Raw genomic sequence first — 20959 nt, forward strand, 5'->3', positions numbered from 1 at the left:
ATAAAACATAAGGCTAGATTTCTTTTCTGTATTATCCTTTGTCAAATTACCAATAAGCAATGTTAGAAAAGTGTTAGGAATGATGAGAGGAGGAAAAAGATCATAGCCAAAAAATAAAACCAATTCAAACTTTTATAATCATAGGTCAATTATAAAGTCATCTAAAGTATAATTGTTTTGTTAATATAGACTAGCTAATACAACTCTGGAGGTATTTAAAATGTTGAAATGTGTATTTGATTTTCATGAAGAGTTTCAGTGCTGTCCAATATAACTTGCTGCAATGATGGAAATGTTCTAAGTCTGTGCTACTCAGTATGGTTGCTGCAAGACATATACAGCTACTAAATATGTGAAATGTTGCTTGTATGACTAAAGAATTAAAATTAAATAAAAATAAAAATTCAAATTAAGTTAAAAAAAAACCACGTGTGGCTAGTATTGGATAGCTCAAGTTTAAACTTTCACTATAAGAGGCATGAATGATTAAAACAATTGACAGCAATCAGGATAACATAACACATGTTGCCCCCATCCTCTTTAGCTTAAAGAAATACATCGAAAAGAAAATTTCAATTTTCAGTTTCAACTCTGTATAGCAAATTCTCCTTGTCCTGCTCTATAACTCAATCCTTAAGCAGCTACTAAAATCGCATGCTAGCCTTTTCCAGGCAGGAGCAGAAAGCAATCCCGTCTTTTTCTTTTTCCTCTCTAAAAGATCAAGTATATACAAAAGTATAAATCTTAGATTTTGGTTCATGATACACCATCAATACTGCTATGAGACCTTTTGATTTTATAAGTAAACATCATACTATGACTCCAACTCAAGAACAAAAATATTTTCATGAACTTTTATTTTCCCAATGTGCTCCTTCCCTTATTCCATTTTACTGTGTCACTTCAAGGTAACCACTATCAGGAACTTTAAAATTTCTTTGCTTAAAAAAATTGGGTAAGCTGTATACTGTTTATAGTTTTGCTTGATTTTCAACTTTCTAAAACGTCTCATACCAGATGTAGTCTTCTGGGATTTGCCTTGTTCATTCAACATTATGTCCCTAACTGTAATCCAGGTTGCTGCAAATGACAATGTTAATTTTAACTGCTATACAACAGGTGTGTCAGTACTGCAATTATTTTATCTATTCTGAAGACAGGTTAATTACACTTTTTAGTGGCATAATAAGCATTCTTTTATTTGTCTCCTGGCACACATATTCAAGATTTTCTTGGGTATATACCTTGAAGTGAAATGCTCAACTTTATGAAATAATGCTGTATTTTTTCAAACTGGTTGTAGTATTTTTTTCAATTAATAGTTTAAGAGATATTGTTTAATCCATCTTTTTCCCATCACTTGTATTTTCCATATTACTAACGAGGCTGAACACCATATAGGCCACATGTGCTATTTCTTGTATGAAATGCCTATTCAACTTTTACCTATTTTTCTACTGGGACTCTTGCCTTATGTTTGTAGAAAAGGAGTTCTTCACAGATTCTTAATAATGACCCTTTCTTACATGTTATGTGTGTGTCAAATATCATTTCCCAGTTTGTGACTCGTGTCTTTAAGACGTCTTTTGATAAAAAAATGTATTTCATTTCAACATAGCAAAATTTATCAATCTTTTAAGGTTAATGGTTTTGGAATTTAAGAAATCTTTCCCTACAGAAAGGTCAAAAATATATTTATATATATATATTATCTTCTAAAGGTTTTAAAGATTTCCTTTAATCTATATGGAAGTAATTATTGAGTTGAAATAGGAATCAATTCTTTTAAGATTTATTTATTTTAGAGAGAGAGAGATAGAGAGTGCAGGTGGGAGGGAGGAAGGGTAGAGGCAAAGGGAGAGAGAATCTCAAGCAAGCTCCCGCTGGGTATGGAGCCCTGACCTGGGGCTCCTGGGCCTTGATTTCATGACCCTGAGATCATGACCTGAGTGGAAACCAAGAGTTGGATGCTTAGCTGAGTAAGCCACCCAGAAGCCACCCAGGTGCCCTGAAGATAGGAATCAATTCATTAAAAAAAAAAAAAAAAATTCTTATAGCCAATTATCCCAGCCTCATCTATTGAGAACTCAATCCTTTCCCCGTTAACTGCAGTGCCACTTTTATTTTATAAAAAGTATATCCTATAAGCTCCACATTCAGCATGGGGCTTGAACTCACAACCCTGAGATTAAAAGTCGCATGTTCTACGACTGAGCCAGCCAGGTGCCCCATGACAACGGTTTTTTATTTTGATGAGATCTCTGAACATTTTCCCATTTTGCATGATTTTCATTTCAGGTTTGTAGTTATTTTCTGTCAGATTTTATTCCTAGTTTATTAGAAGTTATCATTCAAAGTTATCAAATTTTATCAAAAATTTTTCCAGTGTTCCCTGGAATGATTATTTATTTCTTTAGTATTAAATCATACATGCACACATGTGTGTGCTCATGTTAAACCAGCCTTACACTTATATATGCGTTAAGAACATGTGTATACATATATACATATATATATATGTATATATATATACACACACACATCTTTATCCATCTTATTTTTGATGTATTTCAAAGTAAACTGTAGACAGTATACTTTTTCCCTGAGATAACATTTACACAAAATGAAATGTACAAATATTCAGTGTACATTTCCTCAGTTAAGTGCATTCACCATTATAATTCAAACTCCTATGAAGATACAGAAAAGTGACCTACATCTTTAATTTGTATCAGAATCATCTGGAGACAATAAAATACAGAATGATGGGCCTACCCTCAGAGTTACTGGGGTAAAGCCTTAGAATTCCTAGATCTAATTAGTTGCAGGTAATCTCAGTAACTTTTAGAACCACTGACATAGACTATTACCATCATTCTTGAAAGTTCCCTCATGTTACTTCCCAGTCAATTCCTGAACCCCTGCAACCACCCTTCTGATTTTTTCCAATACAGATTAATTTTTGCCTCTCCTAGAACTTCATATAAATGGAATCAGAATATGTACTCTTCTGTGTAAGGCTTCCTTCACTCTGTGCAACGTTTTTACTATTCACCTAAGTTGTATGTATCCAACATTTGTTCCTTTATGATGTGGAATACTATTAAATTGTGTGGATAGGTCAGTATTTTTACCCATTCCCTGGGTGATGGAGATACAGTATTTAATTATAAACAGAAACCAAACTGTACCTTCAACACTATTACTTAGAAATCTCCTTAGCTAAATATCCACTTTCATGCTTAAAGTTCTACTGTTCACAAAACACTAGAACAAGAACACAATTCAACCAAGTTCTTTGCCACTTTATAACAAAGACTGCTTTTTCTGTTATCCAATAGCATGTTTCTCATTTCTCTCTGAGACCTCATCAGAATGGCCTTTACTGTCCGTATTTCTACCAACATTCTGTATGTGATTATATGCATTCTCTAAGAAGACAAAAGCTTTCTCTATGTAGTTTCTTTTCTGAGCCTTCACCAGAACTGCCTTTCAATACCTCTTCACAGCAATATCAGCTTTTTCTATTATGTACCTCAAAACTCTTTGAGTCTCTACTAATTATCCAGTTCCAAAGCCACTTGTACACTTGTTTCAGCTGCATCCCATGGTACCAGTTTCTTAGTCAATTTGGGCTGCTATAACCAATACCACAGACCAGGTGGCTTAAGCAGAAATTTATTTCTCATAGTTTTGGAAGTTGGGAAATCTGAGATCAAGGTGCTAGCATCTTCTGGTGAAGAAGATCCTTTTCCTAGCTTGCAGATGAGGATCTTCTTGTTATATCCTTATATGGCAGAGGGGAGAGAGAGATCATCTCTTGTGTCTCTTCTTAGAAGGGTACTAACCTGATTCACAAGGGCTCCACCCTCATGACCTAATTATCTCCTAGTATCATACTAGTGGTTAGGCTTCAACATATGAATCTTGGAGACATATATTCTGTCCACAGCTTTCTCCGAGAAATCCTCTTGAGGAAGGAGTCCCATACTCTATAGAAAATATATTATTAATTTTTCCCCCAACCTTCCCCAAAGGGGCCTATGATCTTTTACCAGGTTAGTACACTGGAGAAAAGAAACTGATCAGACCTTCTAAGTATTATCAGATTATTAGATTATTAGATGCTGGTTCTGAACTGGCACTAATTCTAGGAGACCCTAAAGTAAGAGTGGGGTCTAGAGGTCAGGTGTATAACTCTGGTCTGTTTCACAGTAGTCCAGTGGGTCCCCAAATGCATCCTGTGATTATTTCCCAGTACCAAAATGCAAAATTGGAATAGATATATTCGACAGCTGATAGAATCCCCACATTGGTTCTTTGGTTTGGGAAGTGAGGGCTATCACAGTGAGAAAGGCCAAAGAGAAGGCGCAAGGAATGCTTCTACCCAGGAAAACAGTATATGGAAAGCAATACTACATTCCTGGAGGGGCTGTTAAGATTAGCACTATCATCAAAGACTTGAAGGATGCAGAGATGTAATTCATACCACCTTCTCATTCAACTTGCTTATTTGGCCTGTGCAGTAGACAGATGGATCCTGGGGAATGACAGTGGACTAGCCTAAGCTTTACCAGGTGGTGACTCTAACTGCAGCTGCTGTACTAGGTAATAGTTGAGCAAATTAATACATTGCCTGGTACCCTCTGGCAGATGCCTTTTCTCTCCATCCCTGTCAAAAGCCCACCAGAATCAGTGTGCTATTGGCAGATAGTCAGCAATACACTGTACTGCTCTACCTCAGGCATTTATTAACTCTCCAGCTCTATGCTATAATTTAGCTTGCAGGATCTTGATTATGCCTTCCTTTAATAAGATTATTACACTAGTTCATTATATTGATGGTGTGACGCTGACCTAGTGAACAAAAAATAGCAACCACTCTAGACTTACTGATAAGACTTGCATGTGTCAGAGGGTGGGGAAATAAATCCAACAAAAACTCAAGGGTCTTTTACTTCAGTGAAATTGCTAGGGTCCTAGTGGTGTGGGGTATATTGAGTTATCCCTTCTAAGTAAAGAATAAGTTGTTCCATCTGGCCTCTCCTATATATAACCCCCCCCCCCCAAAAAAAAAAGGCATAATGACTAGTGGGCTTTGGATTTTAGAGGCAACAAAATCCTCTCTTGGGTGTATTACTCTGGCTCATTTACTGAGTGACCAGAGACTGCCTGCACTGAGTGGGACCCAGAAGAGAAAAAGGCTTTGCAAAAGATTGGGGCTGCTATCCAAGTTGCTATGCAGCATGGGTCAGATGACCCGGTATATCCAATGGTGCCTGCAGTGTCAGTGGTGCAGAGGGATGCTGTTTGGAGCCTTCGGCAGGACCCCATAGGTGGACTGCATGCAGTACAAACCCTTAGGATTTTGAAGCAAAGCTCTGTCATTCTCTGTGGGTAATTACTCTCCTTTTGAAGAACTCCCGGCCTGCGACTGGACCTTGGTAGTCACTGAATTAGTCACTTGGTAGCCATTGGCCACCAAACTACCATGCAATTTGAGTTGCCCATCATGAGCTGGGTGTTACCTGACTCATCAAGACATAAAGTTGGGTATGTACAGCAGCACGTCATCATCAAATCTAAGTAGTATATATGACTGGGTGAGAGCCGGCCTAAGGGTTCAAGTAAGTCACATCAAGAAGCAGCTCAATGCCTATAGTTCTCATTGTTGCTATTACTGCCCTTCTCTCTTCCAGCCTGTACTTATGGCGTCATAGGGAGTTCCCTATGATCATCCCTATGATCAACTGACAGAGGGGGAAAAGACTGAGGTGTAGTTTACAAATGGGACCATTCCAAAGTGGATATTTGCCGCAGTAATGTCTGGAACATCCCTGAAGGACGGGGCTAAAGGGAAATTCCTCTACTACGCAGAACTTTTGAGCAGTGCATCTGTTCACTTTGCTTGGAAAAAGGAATGACCAAATTTGTGACTATATATAGATTCATGGTGTGTGGCCAATGGTTTGGCTGGATGGTTAGGGACTTGGAAGGAAGATTAGAAAGCTGTTGACAAGGAAATTTAGCGAAGAGGCATGTAGACAGACATCTCTGAATGGGCAAAAAATATGAGGATATTTATGTTCTACATAAATATTCACCAAAGGATGACCACAGCAGAGGAAGATTTAAATAATCAAATCAAGTGGATAGAACGACTCATTCTATAGGTTCCTTCTCTGAAGATATCAGCCTCTTTCCCCAACTACTCGTTATTGCTCAATGGGGTCATGAACGAACTGTCCATGGTGGCAGGGATGGAGGTTACTCTGGATACAGATTTGCCTTCCCTGCATGCAGTGCTTCTGCCAAAAACTACCACTTTTGGATTTATAGAATGCCTTATCCACTATCAGGGTATTCTACACAGCATTACTTTTGATCAGTGAAGCAGGTGGAAAGAATATGAAATGGCCTTTTGAAGAGTTAGAGATAGCACCAGATAGGTGGCAATATCTTACAGGGGTAGGGCAAGATTTTCCAGAAGGCTCTGTATGCTTTGAATCAGCATCCAGTATTTGGTGCTGTTTAGCCCACAACCAGGACTCACAGTCCAGGAATCTGCAAGGGGTGGAAATGGGAGTGGTATCACTCACTATTACCTCTAGTGACCCACTAGTAAAATTTTGCTCCTGGCAACTTTATGCTTTGCTGACCTAGGGGTCTTAGCTCCAGAAAGAGCTTCCAGTAGGAGACACAAAACTGTTCCCATTCAACTGAAAGTTAAGATTACCACCCACTACTTTGGGTTCCTCATGCCTCTGAATCAACAAGCAAAGAAGGGAATTAGGATACTGGCTGGAGTGATTGATCTTGACTACCAAAGAGTGACTGGACTACTACTCTACAATGGAGGTAAGGAAGAGTATGTCTGGAATATAGGGGACTCCTTAGGGCAACTCAGTGTTACCATCTCCTGTGATTAAGGTCGATGGAAACCTATACCAACCCAACCCAGCCAGGACTACTGTTGGCATAGACCCTTCATGAATGAAGTTATGAGTCACCCCACCATGAACCAAGACCAGGTGAGGTGTTTGTTGAAAGCAAAGGGAATAGACAGTGGGCAGCAGAAAGCAGCCATGACCACATTACAAGGTATAGAAACAAAAACCTTAACTGTCATGAGATGAGTATTTCCTACTTATTTTGTTATGAATACATTGTTTTTTGGAAATGAAGTATGGTTTAAAGAGATATATATGGGTGCCAAGTTGACAAAGTGGATTTGTGATGGTTAATCTTATGTGTCAGCTTGACTGGACCAAAGGATGACCAGTTATTTCGCTAAATATTACTTCTGGGTATGGTGAGGCTGTTTCTATTTTTTTTTTTTTTAATCAGTTCAGCTATGCTGTTTTTTGTTTTGTTTTGTTTTTAGATTTACTTATTTATTCATGAGAGACACAGAGAGAGTGAGAGAGAGGCAGAGACACAAGCAGAGGGAGAAGCAGGCTCCATGCAGGAAGCCTGACATGGGACTCAATCCTGGGTCTCCAGGATCAGGCCCTGGGCTGAAGGCGGCACTAAACCGCTGAGCCACCCGGGCTGCCCGATGAGGCTGTTTCTAGATGATATTCACATTTGAATTTGTGGACTCAGTAAAGCAGACCAACCTCCCCAATCTGAATGGGTATCACACAATCCACTGAGGGCCTGAATAGAACAAAAGATGGAAGAAGGAAGAAATCAACTCTTCTCTGAGTTGGGACATCAGTTTCTTTTTGCACTCCAATTAGGATTTATACCATTGGCTACCCAGGTTCAGGCCTTTAGACACAGACTGAACTATACCAGTGACTTTTCTGGACTTCTAGCTTGCATACAGTAGGTTTTGGGATTTTAGAGCCTCCACAATTGCATGAACCAATTCCTTATAATAAATCCTTTTATCTTTCCTTTCAGGATCCTGTTGGTTCTCCTTCTCTGGAGAACCTTAGTACATGTTCCTTCCATGTCAATCCCTGGCTCCCTTGCAACCACTCTTCTGAATTTTTCCAATACAGATTAGTTTTTGCCTCTCCTAGAAACTTATATAAATGGAATCAGAATATGCACTCTTCTGTGTAAGTCTTCTTCACTCTGTGCAATGTTTTTAATTATCCATCTAAGTTGCTGTTTCAGTAGTCTCTTCCTTATGATGTGGAGTACTGTTAAATTTTGTAAATATATTAATTTTCCCATTCATTCATGGTTGATTAAGTATTTGACTATAAACTTTAAGGAGACCTTGTTTTAGATTACAAAGGCCAGGAACATATGAGATACAGGTTATTCAATTTTTTTCACTGCCTGTATTTTCTTTTTTAAAAAGATTTTATTCATTCATTTGAGAGAGAAACAGAGAGACAGAGAACGGGCACGAGTGCACACAGTTGGGGGAGGGGGAAAGGGAGAGAGAGCAGCAGATTGCCATCTACTGGAGCAGGGAGCTTGACAGATGCTTAACCTCATGGAGCCACCCATGTGCCCCATCTGTATTTTCTTATAAACTAAAAAAGGACCACAGTCTTGGATCATAAGCAATGAAAATGAGTGTCACTAGAAAATCAATTCAATTTATGTGTACCTGTTAAAAGGGATATGATATTGATTTAAATTAGACAACTTTATAGAAATAAAAAAATACAAGAACTTTTATAATAGAAATTTTTCTTTCACATGTTACTGAAAAATGGTAAAAAAATACTATGAATTCGTTATAAAAGTTATATAACTATGAATTCATAAAGGTTATGAAGGAAATGAATCCACATATATTTAAAGTGTGTGTGTGTGTGTGTGTATTTAACATATCAACAAAACTATTTAGTTGGTGGACAGAGCTTGGTGCATGTCTGAATTTGAACCTATTTCATAGTACTACAACTTTCCCTAAAAAACCAAAAAAACCAAAAAAACCAAAAACCGTATCCATGAATTGGGAATCATTGATATATAAGAAACTCACACAAAAATAATAAAAATGAGAAATAGTGGAAACTGGAAGGAACGGAATGTGTATATAAGGCTCATGTGGAAATAAAGTGTGCTAATTATTCTTTAAAAAAAAAACACAACTCAATCCCTAATGTGAGGCTCAAATGCACAACCCTAAGATCAAGAGTTGTATGCTCTATCAACTGAGCCAGCCAGGTGCCCCCATGTGTGCTGTTCTTGACTCAAGAATTTCCAATGATTCTAGTGGTCCATTCTCTATATTCTTCCTAGCGTCTCTTAAAATTTATGCATATATATATTGTTAAAACTTCTAAGAGTGGTTATGTCTCTGTTACATATATAATATTTTGCGCTTTATTTCTTTCATTAAACTAAATTCTGCTTGTCTAATGACTATCATAAGGTCATAGTGTCATTGGTAAACTAAATTGTCAGAAACTAAAGTAAGAAATTAACAATAGGGAGAAAGGACTGAAAGAACAACTAGCTAAAGAGGACTAGAAAGTAAAGATATAAAGAATAGAAAACGTAACAGGTAAGAGATTATAAATCTAGTCATTTCCTTTCTGCTTCTAACTTGCCAGTAATACATATGGATATTATATTAGATCCTTTTTTTTGGAATGCTAAATAATGACATTTCTAATAGCTATAATAAATTCTTATTTATTGTAATTATCAGATACAACATAGTTGTAGAGTCTTTTAGAAATTATGATGTCCAGTCTGGAATAGCTAACATAAATATAACTAAATAGTCACAAGACTCTGAAACATAGAGCTAATTATTTGACTTGAGAGGGAAATGACACCAAATATATTATATAAAATTATGAAACAGACGATGATTTATGGAAGATGATTTAGGAGGAGAACCTAAGATATTATAGACTGAGAACATAAGCAAATACCACAAAGATGTTTAGAAAGGGAATTTAAAAAATTTTTTTAAAGCAACATATTACTGCACACCGTCAGATGACTAAAGTTTTTAAAAAAATTTTTTTTATTGGAGTTCAATTTGCCAACATAGAGCATAACACCCAGTGCTCATCCCACCAAGTGCTCCCCTCAGTGCCCATCACCCAGTCACCTCAATCCCCCTCCCACCTCCCCTTCCACCACCCCTTGTTCATTTCCCAGAGTTAGGTGTCTCTCATGTTTTGTCACCCTCACTGACATTTTCACTCATTTTCTCTCCTTTCCCTTTATTCCTTTTCACTAATTTTTATATTCCCCAAATGAATGAGACCATATGTCCTTTTCCGATTGACTTATTTCACTCAGCATAATACCCTCCAGGTCCCTCCACGTTGATGCAAATCAGACAGCTAAAGTTAAAAAGACTGACAAAACCAAGTATTGGTGAGAATGTACATCAACTGGAGCATTGCTCCAAAATGGCTCAGCCATTTTGGAAAGAGTCTGTCAGTTTCTCACTTACCACATGACCCACCAATCACACTCATAGGAATTTACCCAAGAAAAATTAAAACACCCACCTACACAGAAACCTGTATACAAATATTCATAGTGCTTATTCAGAATAGTCTAAACTGGAAACAACACAAATTTATACATTTGTGAATTCATAAAGAAATTACCATACATCTGTACTGATACTAGTCATCAATAAAAATGAATAAAATATTTATATGCCAGCAACATTCTGCTAAATAAGAGTTTAACACAAAGAACTACATGCTATATGATTCCACTGATATGAAATTCTACAAAAGGCATAACTCTAGTGATGAAAAGCACACTGGTTGTTTCCTAGGGCTAATGGAAGAGGACCAACTACAAAGAGGCATAGAAAACCTTTTAAGAGTGATATTCTGCATCTTGATTGTGCCTCAATAAAACAATTTTGGTTGACTTAAAAATATTGTGAAACATACAGAAGTAAACAGAAACAAATGGACTTAACTAGACACTAGATTGTTGATATAATGATCTCAGGGTTGTGAAATCAAGCCCTCATTAGGCTCCATGTTGAGCATGGAACCTGCTTAAGATTCTCTCTCTCCTTCTCCCTCTGCCCCTCCACCACCTCTCAAGATAAAGATAACTTTTAATAATATATATTTAGTGAGCAATAGATAAAAAGAAATGCAAAGCAATCTTAAAAACTGTAGCGAATAATGTTACTGTTAATACAGTAGGGCAAAACAAATAAGAAATTATATTCCTTTCCCTGGGAACCAAAATATTTAGCCTAAAGGAAAGAATAAAACCAAGGAAATAGACTTTCATAATCAAAAATTTAAATTAAAAAAATCAATATAAATTCTTGATTTATTTTTGCCTTTCTAAGAAATACCTATTTCCTAGCTCTATCCTCTGGGAAAGGTCCGAAGCTATGATAACCCATTAGTGAAGAACATCTGCAGCACCAAATTCTTCTCCCCAAAGGAAATTAAGGCCCTTTGGAAAAATGGCTGATTTCAGGTTTGGGGCAGAAAATGTACAAGTTAAGTTGAAGGCATCTTGTAGAGGAAAAAAGTAATCAGGCTACAAAAAAGTAATAAGTTTATATCAAAAGATACAAGACCAATATGAAGAGACTACCACTGGGCAAAGATAGGACAATCTGAACTCCAAAAAGAACTACGATTACAGTATGTTAAAAACAAAGACAGAGGTGGCTGGGTGACTCAGTCAGTTAAGTGTTTGACTTGATTTTGGCTCAGGTCATGGTCTCAGAGTCATGAGATTGACCCCTGCGATGGGCTGGCGCTGGGCATGGAGCCTGGTAAAGACTCTCTCTCCCCCTCCTTCTGCCCCTCACCCCTCTAAAAAATTTAAATAAAATATAAAGACATACAAATCTATTCATTCATGAAGATGTAAAAAAATGAACAGAATCTTTATAATAGGTGCACCAGGCTGACAACACCTAAACTAAAACACCACTGAATGTGGGATAAGCAAACATTATGTGCCTCCTGATGTGATGCAGTGATATTCGGCATCACCTATGAAGTATTTTTGCCCTCTATTCCCAAAATTGAACTTCAATATTATTAAGGCTCTAGATATAACTAAGAGTTTACAGAAAAAAAAAAGGCGAATAGAGGAACAACTTAAATGACACCAGAAGGAAAAGATCTATGAAATCTAGAATGTGGGACATTCTACAGGAAAACATGTAAGTGGCATGAAATAAAAGAGAAGTGAAGGGTCTAATCATAGATTAAGAAAAGAGACTTAAGAGCCGTATCGACCAAAGCAACTGCAAACCAACTACACAAATACGTTTTTGAGACAATCAGGGAAATATGAACATAGAATATTAGGGAATGACTTAATATTTATTTTGACACAGATGATAATGATATCCTGGTTATTTTTAAAAAGTAATTCTGTTAAAGAGAGACACTAAGGTGTGTATGGTGAAATGATATAAAGTATAGTTGCTTTAAAAGTATTACAGCCAAGAAAAAATAATTTAAAAAAATATAGGGGAGGGATTAGAGATAAAATAAGATTGGGAAAATGCTGATAATTTTTGAAGCTGGGTGATGGGTACTTCTACCTATTTAAAAATTTCTGAAATAAAAAAGTTCCTAGGGAGATGAACATTTCCATTTATGAAATTTTTAAAGAACACGAATTGTGGTTTAATTCTGTACTATCATAGGAAATTCTACACATTTCATAACATGTCAATAATGTAAATATACATTTAATGCAATCTGTAAGTCTGTAGATTTCATGTCTAACATATAGATTAAAGGGATAAGAAAAAATTATCTGGAAGGCAGGAAAGACAGAATTTCAATTACTGATTTAGAAAACTTACTTAAAACAGGCAATTGACTAAGAAATTAAACAGGGATATTAACCAAAACATTCAGCTTAATATACTGAAATAAATGTTCCCTACCAAAAGGTAAATACTTAAAAAATAACTGAAAAGTTTCTTTTAAATCAAAAAGCCTACAAAGAACTGATCCTCTATTAAATTTCATGTTGTTATCAGGAGTCAAAATAACACTCACATTTTGAAGGAGTTGCTCAAACCAGTCATATCCAGTATCTCTGCATGCTGCAACCTAAGTGGGAAAATATGGTGAAACTATCAAGATTAGAAATTTACTTAAAAATCTGAAAAACAGGAAGTAAAACCTTTGCTGTGTTTTAGCCTGAAGTTTATAAATGTCTCAGTGTTCTCACTTAAAAAATTATTTTTAAAGTAAACTATTCTTTTAGTAAGCCAAAATTTACCAAGGTTAAACAATTTAATTCTAAAAATACCAGAGAAGATATTCAAGAAATTAATTTAATGTACTGAAATTAAATACGATATTCAAGAAATTAGTTTAATGTACTGAAATTAAATAAGGTATTACAGGGGAGGTGGATGGGAGGATGGGTGAAATAGGTGATGGGGATTAAGAAGTTAATTTGTTGTGATGAACACTGGTTGTTGTATGGGAGTGCTGAATCACTATATTATACATCTGATGCTCATATTACACTGAATGTTAACTGGAATTTAAATAAAAAAAATATGGGATTACATTTTGAATAACTTCAATTAGTCAGAAAAATATGTAAGGTTTAAACAACACAAATAGAAATGTTTGCTTATTATTTTTCTTCTAGATAGCAGATTTAAAGACATAAGTAAAACAGAGATGAACTTGTAACTGATAATACAAAATTTATGTTCAAAACATAAAAACATTATGGGTCAAAAACGTTTATAGCTGATGTGTATAATTAAACATAATAAAACTAATCTTAACTCATGTTTTCTGAAAAAAGTACTCTCATTTTAGGTTGTTATCCCTGGGCGACTGTTACCATTCATCCTCTACTTCTTTCCCTCTCAATTTTCAATCACTGGAGGAATATGGAGAATTTCAGTATCCGTGCTTAAGTGAACAAATACCAAGAAATGGCTATGTAGAAACACCAACCTCATGTTCCTTGCATCCCTTGTGTATCTCCGGAAAAGTAAAGTATGGGAAGTACAGTTTATCCTGAACAATGCAGGGTTTAGGGATGCTGACCCCACACACAGTTGAAAATCTGTGTATATCTTTGATTCCCCCAAAACTTAACTTTTAATAGCCTACTGCTGACCAGAAGCCTTACCTATAACATAAACAGTTGATTAACATGTATGTTGTATGTTATATACTATATTCTTACAGTAATGAAGATAAAGAAAATAGTAAAAAAATCATAAGAGAAATAGAGAAAATCATAAGAGAAACTTTTACTATTGTACTGCATTTACTGAAATAAATACGTGTATAAGTGGACCTGTGCAATTGAAGGGCCAACTATAGTATTAAGCGTCAACATTAACCAACTAGCTCATCATCGTCTCTCTCTTTGTAAGAGGGGATAGGCCTAATAAACTAGGTCTGCATCCACAGGGACCACATCTCTGAGTCCTTACCACATCAGTGATGTTTAAGATTTTCCTCGTCATTGCTTCTTTGTCATTGTGTGGAGTTGGAGTAAACCAGAGTTTTTGGAATGTTTCATTTACTAATTTCTAGAAGAAAGAAAATTTCAAACTACACAACTACAACAAACATGGCAAAATTCTCAATCCCAAATTCTCATGAAAGCCCAAAACAAAGTTGGGGCACCTGGCTGGCTCAGTCAGTATAGCATGCAACTCTTGATCTCTGGGTCATAAGTTTGAGCCCCATGGAGGGCAAAGAATTTACTTAAAAAAAAAAAAAAAAAAAAGGTTCAAAACAAAGCTATAAATAACTAATCAAAACACAAACTACCAGGAATTTTTGGCATGAATTTCTCAGTTTTTAAAAACAATCAATTAATTTCTTAAAATTATAATCTTTTAAAATTGATACAAATTTTAAATAGGTGATACTATGCCTAGCCTAGAAAATTTGCATAGTACACATTCAAATGTTTTTGATCAAACAAAAAAATATTTTTATTACTTTTGGGGGAGAGGTTCTTAAAAACAAACACAAAAAAACAAATATAGGGACAATCATATACACTTACATTCATTAATGAACTCAAGATTAAACTTTTAAAGAAGTATTTATTAACTTAGAAAACCAAGAACAAACCATTTAAAAATTAAAATAACTTTAATTTGATAATAAACTTCCTGCATGTAATCACTACATTGACATTAAATGTTATAACTGAATTGGTTGAGAAATACCAGATTTTATTAATGTAAGATCTAGAAATATAAATGTATGAAAGTATGTCTTTTTTGAATTTTATAATCTAAAAATGTTTATTCACTTATAAAGGTTTTAGCCTTATTTTACATATATATCAACAAAATTTAGATACAATAAATATTTAAATTATATAAAACACTAATGAAAAGTGAATTTTAAAGTAGTCACCATTTGATCTTACCTTAATGCCCTCTTCATCATTGACTCTGCGAATCATTTTTACACACATTTCTGTAATTTTCGGAAATGTTGGTTGTTCAATACAGATATCTCTTAGAATCTTTATTACCCTTTTCCTGACACTGATACCAGTATCCTAAGAAAAGAAAATTATTTTTAAGTATCGGAAAAATCAAGATGTTCAGGTGTATTTATGTGATAAATTAGAAAATAAATACCATTAAGCAGTCTATTAACATGATAAAGATGGTCTATATATTTCCTCTATGTTTTCTTATTAATATTACTAAAAATGAGTCATATTGTTTTACTTTTAAAATATGATATCCAATACATGCAAAATTATTAAATAGCACCAAAAACAAGATTAGAACCTAAGTTTGCCAAAATTAAATGGGATAACAAATATGAAGCCTTTCAAATAGTGGCACTTAAACAGCATATGAAGTATTTTTAACAAATATCTAATCAAACCATTGTCCCTACCATCTTATAGTTAATAAGAAATACAAGAAACAAAAAACAAATTAAAGCCATGAGGAAATAACAAGACTGACTGGTCTTTTTAAATGAGTCAATGCTGTGGGGTAAGTGTATAGAAAGAGGATATTCTAAATTAAAAAAAAAATTATTCATGAGAGACAGAGAGAGAGGTAGAGATATATGCAGAGGGAGAAGGGGGCTCCCTGTAGGGAGCCTGATGTGGGACTAGATCTGGGAATCCTGGGATCATCACACCCTGAGCTGAAGGCAGAAGCCACCCAGGCATTCTGAGAATACTCTAAATGTTAAAACATGATCACCAAATGCAAAGTATGAACTTTGACTGGATTCTGTTAAAAAAAAAAACAAAAAAAAAAAACTAGAAACCGCACCCCCCCCACCCCCAGTTTTTGGGACAGTTGGAGAATATGAACATAATCTGGTTATTCGATGATATTAACAGAGTGTTAATTTGGTTGGGTGGGATAATAGTTTTGTTTATAATGGCAGCACCCACATTACCCACATTCAGTAGGCTGAAGTATCCACAGAAGAAACTGCAAAATGTTTGATTTAATTTAAACTAATTTAGCAGAAAATATAGATGAAATATGGTGGTAGATACATGATGGTTCACTGTACTTATTCTTAACAAATTTTTGTAATTAAGGAGTTTATCACTCAGGTGACCCAATAATTAAAGAGTTTTAAAAATAAATAAAAAGCACTGGACACTTAATGTATAAAATTATTTCTATTATGCAGTCTGATAATCATGAAAATATTTTAGGATATATTACTTGGGTAGGTGCTGTCAAGAGTTCATTAGCTCTGAGAAACCTACTGATTTTGCCTTTCATTTTTGAAAAGGCTAAGGAACTAAAAGGAAAAAATTTCCTCTACTCTTTCCTGAGGTACTTTGTTTATTTTTTTTTCTTTTTTTGGTACTTTGTTTCTTTTTTTTTTTTTAATTTTTTATTTATTTATGATAGTCACAGAGAGAGAGAGAGAGGCAGAGACACAGGCGGAGGGAGAAGCAGGCTCCATGCACTGGGAGCCCGATGTGGGATTCGATCCCGGGTCTCCAGGATCGCGCCCTGGGCCAAAGGCAGGCGCCAAACCGCTGCGCCACCCAGGGATCCCTGGTACTTTGTTTCAATCAATATTTTATGCTAGTTGAAGCTGAAATTATCTTGAACTCTCAGTCACATAATATTCTTATAGCAGACTAAAGGTGATAAACTCTTGTTACTGTGGAAATACCAAATCTTGTGCTTGATGCACTTCATTTGAGGTACAATGGGTGATGTGAAGCATAGATATTCTGTAATGCCAATGCTTCCTATTTCCTTTTATTTTCTAGGAAAAGGCTTCAGGACGAGAGAATTCCATAACATACAAGGAAAAAATATTTTACAATAGTATTTCTTAAGTTTGATCTTAAGACTCAAATGGTTTTCTCATTTCATTTGCAGGTATCTAAAGCTTGTTAAAATTCAGCTTTAAGGAACATGCAAATATACACAAAGGATCCAAAAATATTGTCAGATACCAAAATTCTGTACTTAGGTTTCAATGAAATAATTCTGTTTATATACATACAAATTTATCCTAGATTCCTGTCCAAAATATTTATGTCATTGTAGTTCCTATCATTTACTCAATGCAAACTTGCATCATTGAAAGGCAGTACTAATGAAAAAAAGGAATCCAATTTTCAACAATGATTTGTTTTACAATATTGAGCAATCCTCTTAAAACACGTTCTTCAGTTCTTTGTTTGGGCCTGGGTGGGGCTGAGGGGGCTTGAAATCTGTATCCCCTGCCCCTGCTGGCTCTCTGTTCAATCATTAGGACTCTTAGCTCTCAGCTCAAAGTAGGGTAGGAATGGAGGATCTTTTGTCTACTTTCTAAATCTGGGAGACTGGAGATTAGAATTTGCCCAATGCTCTGGTCTAGTCACCACTTTCTGGATCTAATTCTTGGCACCAGGAATACCTATTAGCTTCCCTTGCTTTCCAACCCACTGACTCATCAGCACTAGGGTCACAGCCTTAGCTTTTTTTTTTTTTTTTTTTTTTTTTACAGCCTTAGCTTTTAATTTTCAATCTGGTTTAAGATGTCTTTAGGGTATGTATGTAAAATTAACATTGACAGGCTTTCTAGGGGGGAGAAAACAAGAAACGTCATCCTTTAGGAAGTTGCTATAGTATAGATATTAGGCATTATAAATAAATAACTGATATTTACTTTTCTAGTTTAACAACTAAAAAAATGTTGATATTAAAAAGGCAAAATTATATTTGAGTTGTAATAAAAATGACAAACATACCAATATTCTTTCAATCAGCATATCATAATACTGCTCAGCAAGCTGAGGTCGACAAAGAACAAATCGACCTAATAATTCTACTGCTGCTTCTCGAACACTAGTGGAGTTATCCATTAATCGTCCATGAACTCCTCTTTGCATGTCAAGCTAAAGGAAAATAAAATATACTAAGTAGAGCTAATATTTTAACTGGAATGCAGTACTCAAATAAGAATAATTTGTGCTCTTCTTTACCCTTGCTAGAATACTGGGGTCTACAGCAACAACTTCAGATAAACATTTCATTGCTTTTGTTCGAACGGCAATTGCGTTTTCACCAAGAACTCGAAGGATCTGCCAAGCAAACATCGATATTTTCAGAATTTTAGAACATGTAGTGTTTAACAAAAAAATAGCATGAAAAAAAGCGAAAGAAATGACAATAAATATTGTATCTACATCCCTTTAACTTTTATAGGAGTAAAAGATGTTATCTTACTGATTCAAAGTTTTAACTTGAAGGTTAGTACAGTAACGGAGGCATTCTATATTTTAGAGCCTTTCCTTTATTTTGGCATTCTCAATTAAACCTGTTTTTTATTGCTATCTTTCATTTGCAAGGATGTGTAACCCTTAAAACCTTGCTATGAGTAACTAATTCAGGATATATATATATTTTTTAGGATATTTAGTATCATTTAAGTAATAATTTGGTAATTGAATATTTTTATAACATTCTATCCATATCATGTATGTATATTCATACAGATATATACTTATTTATCTGTAAAACAAGAACCAATACGTAAAAAGCATGCCAAAAAATACAGACCTTTAACGAATATGGAACACAGAAATAATTGCTACTTTCAGAATCTTTTAAAATATCTGTTCTCAACAGGAATAGATAGAAACTATCCCACAAATGTCCATAACCAGAAAAATCAATATCATTGCATACATAATTTTGGTCCAGTTTACCTGTGTCAAATAAATATCAAAGCTCTGGGCAAACGGCCTCATAGAGGCCAAGTATCGAACAATCAAACAAGCATCGTCATAGTCCACAGTATCAGAGTTCATCCTACAACAAAAAAATCATTAAATTTTTATTTATTTAATTTTTTTGCAAAGTAGATAAACATATCAAAGACATAACTGAAAGTGTAAAGATGCTTTCTCTCCAGATCTTACTTTAATGTGCTGAACTGAGAAGGTGTGGTTTTGATAATGCTTCTAAGAAACTTTTTCCGGTTTTCAGCTCGATGCATGATTTGACCAGTTGTCTCAACTTCCTTCGCATGATGTGTTCCTTCAGATGATTCTTCATCTTTTTGTGATTTCATTGCTTTTTCTGTTTCCAGAGTCGTATCACGGAACCATTGGGCTATATAGAATTTACGAGAAAACTGAAAAGAAAATAGATTAAGACTTGAGTTTGACTAAATTAACAAAATTTCAAAATGAAATTAGTAATGAAATTTCCAATCCACTGATAAGGTGCTCACTATCAGGAATAAATACTAAGGTATACTTTAAAGCAACTTCTAGCAGATAAATTTTAAGAAAGCTGGAAGGTTTGACTCTCTGATAGAAAATTCATATTTTACTTTGTCCTAACACTTGTATTAATGATGTCAAAAGATAATTTGATAAACACGGTTGTATTAAATCTAGAATACTATCAATTACTTAACAAAGGATAGTATCATGTAGGTCACTAAAATTAGATAAATGATAGGTCAACTGGGAAAGTTTAGAACAATAGGATAAAATGCTAAAGGTAGAGGACTCTAGTTATTTTCAAAATACTACCTTGCTTCTTCAAGAAATACACAACCAATTATTATTGAAATATTTTAACGCTGAGGCATACCTATAATCTGTTTCTTTCAATGCAGATAGAAAGCCAGCAGCAGTTGGCTGAACAGTTATCTCCAACCTCTTTAGATTGCATATCCCATTAGTAAAAAAAATTAAAAAGTACCCTAGTATATGCACATTGCTTCGTAATACAGTTTATAAATTTTACATATAAATCTATTATACCAATAATTTGAATATATAATATATAAAATATAATTAAGGTTTATATTTAAAAATAAATATATACATGGAATTCTAATACCTTCTTTTCATGTGCTAATCGATCACCTCAAGTACAACCTGGGCCATATTCTCTGTGAGAAGCAATGATCTAGCTCAGTCTCAAAGAGAACTATGGAAAGATGTCTAACTATTTCCATGTCACATTAAAACGGGGTGTGTGACATGGGAAACACAATATCTGTACCAGAATTCCATATAAGACAAAATCAATCCATAATTATTCTTTATTGTTTAGATTATCAAGTATTTTTCTGTTTCAAAAATCAGTATTCCAAACAACTTTCCGCTTCAACACACTTCCCAATTTTCTTTCACATCCAATTTGAATTTGATGCTTTATTTCCAAAAAAGAGAGAAAAGATTCCTACCACTAGTGAAGGATCAGTCTCAGTATTTTCATCCAAGTAGTCAAGCAATGCTTTTTGCAGTTGTTGTATTTCATCTTCTCCTCCTGAAACCTACAAAATAAACCAAGAAAGAACAAAAAAGATATTACTAGTGTATTTTAATAATTTATCTAGTTGTAGATACAAATCTGAGGGAAAAACTGATAAATGATAAAAAATGAAAATGTAAGTGTAGCAACTAAAAGGAAAAAACAGAAGAATGGTATTTTTGAAAAACACATTATAAATTGATAGCTGAGACTGGCCTTTATTTTTATGAACTACATGTCTTTTCTTTGAAGGAGGTGCATAGGTAGCAGACATAAAAATTATCAGAATAATGTGTCAAGCATTCA

General features: G+C 34.8%; 1 protein-coding gene across 2 annotated transcripts in view; it reads right to left on the reverse strand.

The window, feature by feature from the left end:
- NIPBL (NIPBL cohesin loading factor) overlaps window positions 1–20959 on the reverse strand; it is a 201103-nt gene that overhangs the window by 24131 nt on the left and 156013 nt on the right. For both annotated transcript variants that reach the window (XM_026016660.2, XM_026016661.2), the window contains exons 25-32: window positions 20586–20675; window positions 19303–19517; window positions 19090–19192; window positions 18364–18462; window positions 18130–18276; window positions 15316–15450; window positions 14360–14458; window positions 12948–13001 (exon numbers count right to left, since the gene is read on the reverse strand). In XM_026016660.2, coding sequence (XP_025872445.1) covers window positions 12948–13001; window positions 14360–14458; window positions 15316–15450; window positions 18130–18276; window positions 18364–18462; window positions 19090–19192; window positions 19303–19517; window positions 20586–20675 — 942 coding nt within the window. The remainder of the gene's footprint in view (window positions 1–12947; window positions 13002–14359; window positions 14459–15315; window positions 15451–18129; window positions 18277–18363; window positions 18463–19089; window positions 19193–19302; window positions 19518–20585; window positions 20676–20959) is intronic.

Source organism: Vulpes vulpes, chromosome 4 (assembly GCF_048418805.1).
Source record: "Vulpes vulpes isolate BD-2025 chromosome 4, VulVul3, whole genome shotgun sequence".
NCBI classification, from domain to species: Eukaryota; Metazoa; Chordata; class Mammalia; order Carnivora; family Canidae; genus Vulpes; species Vulpes vulpes.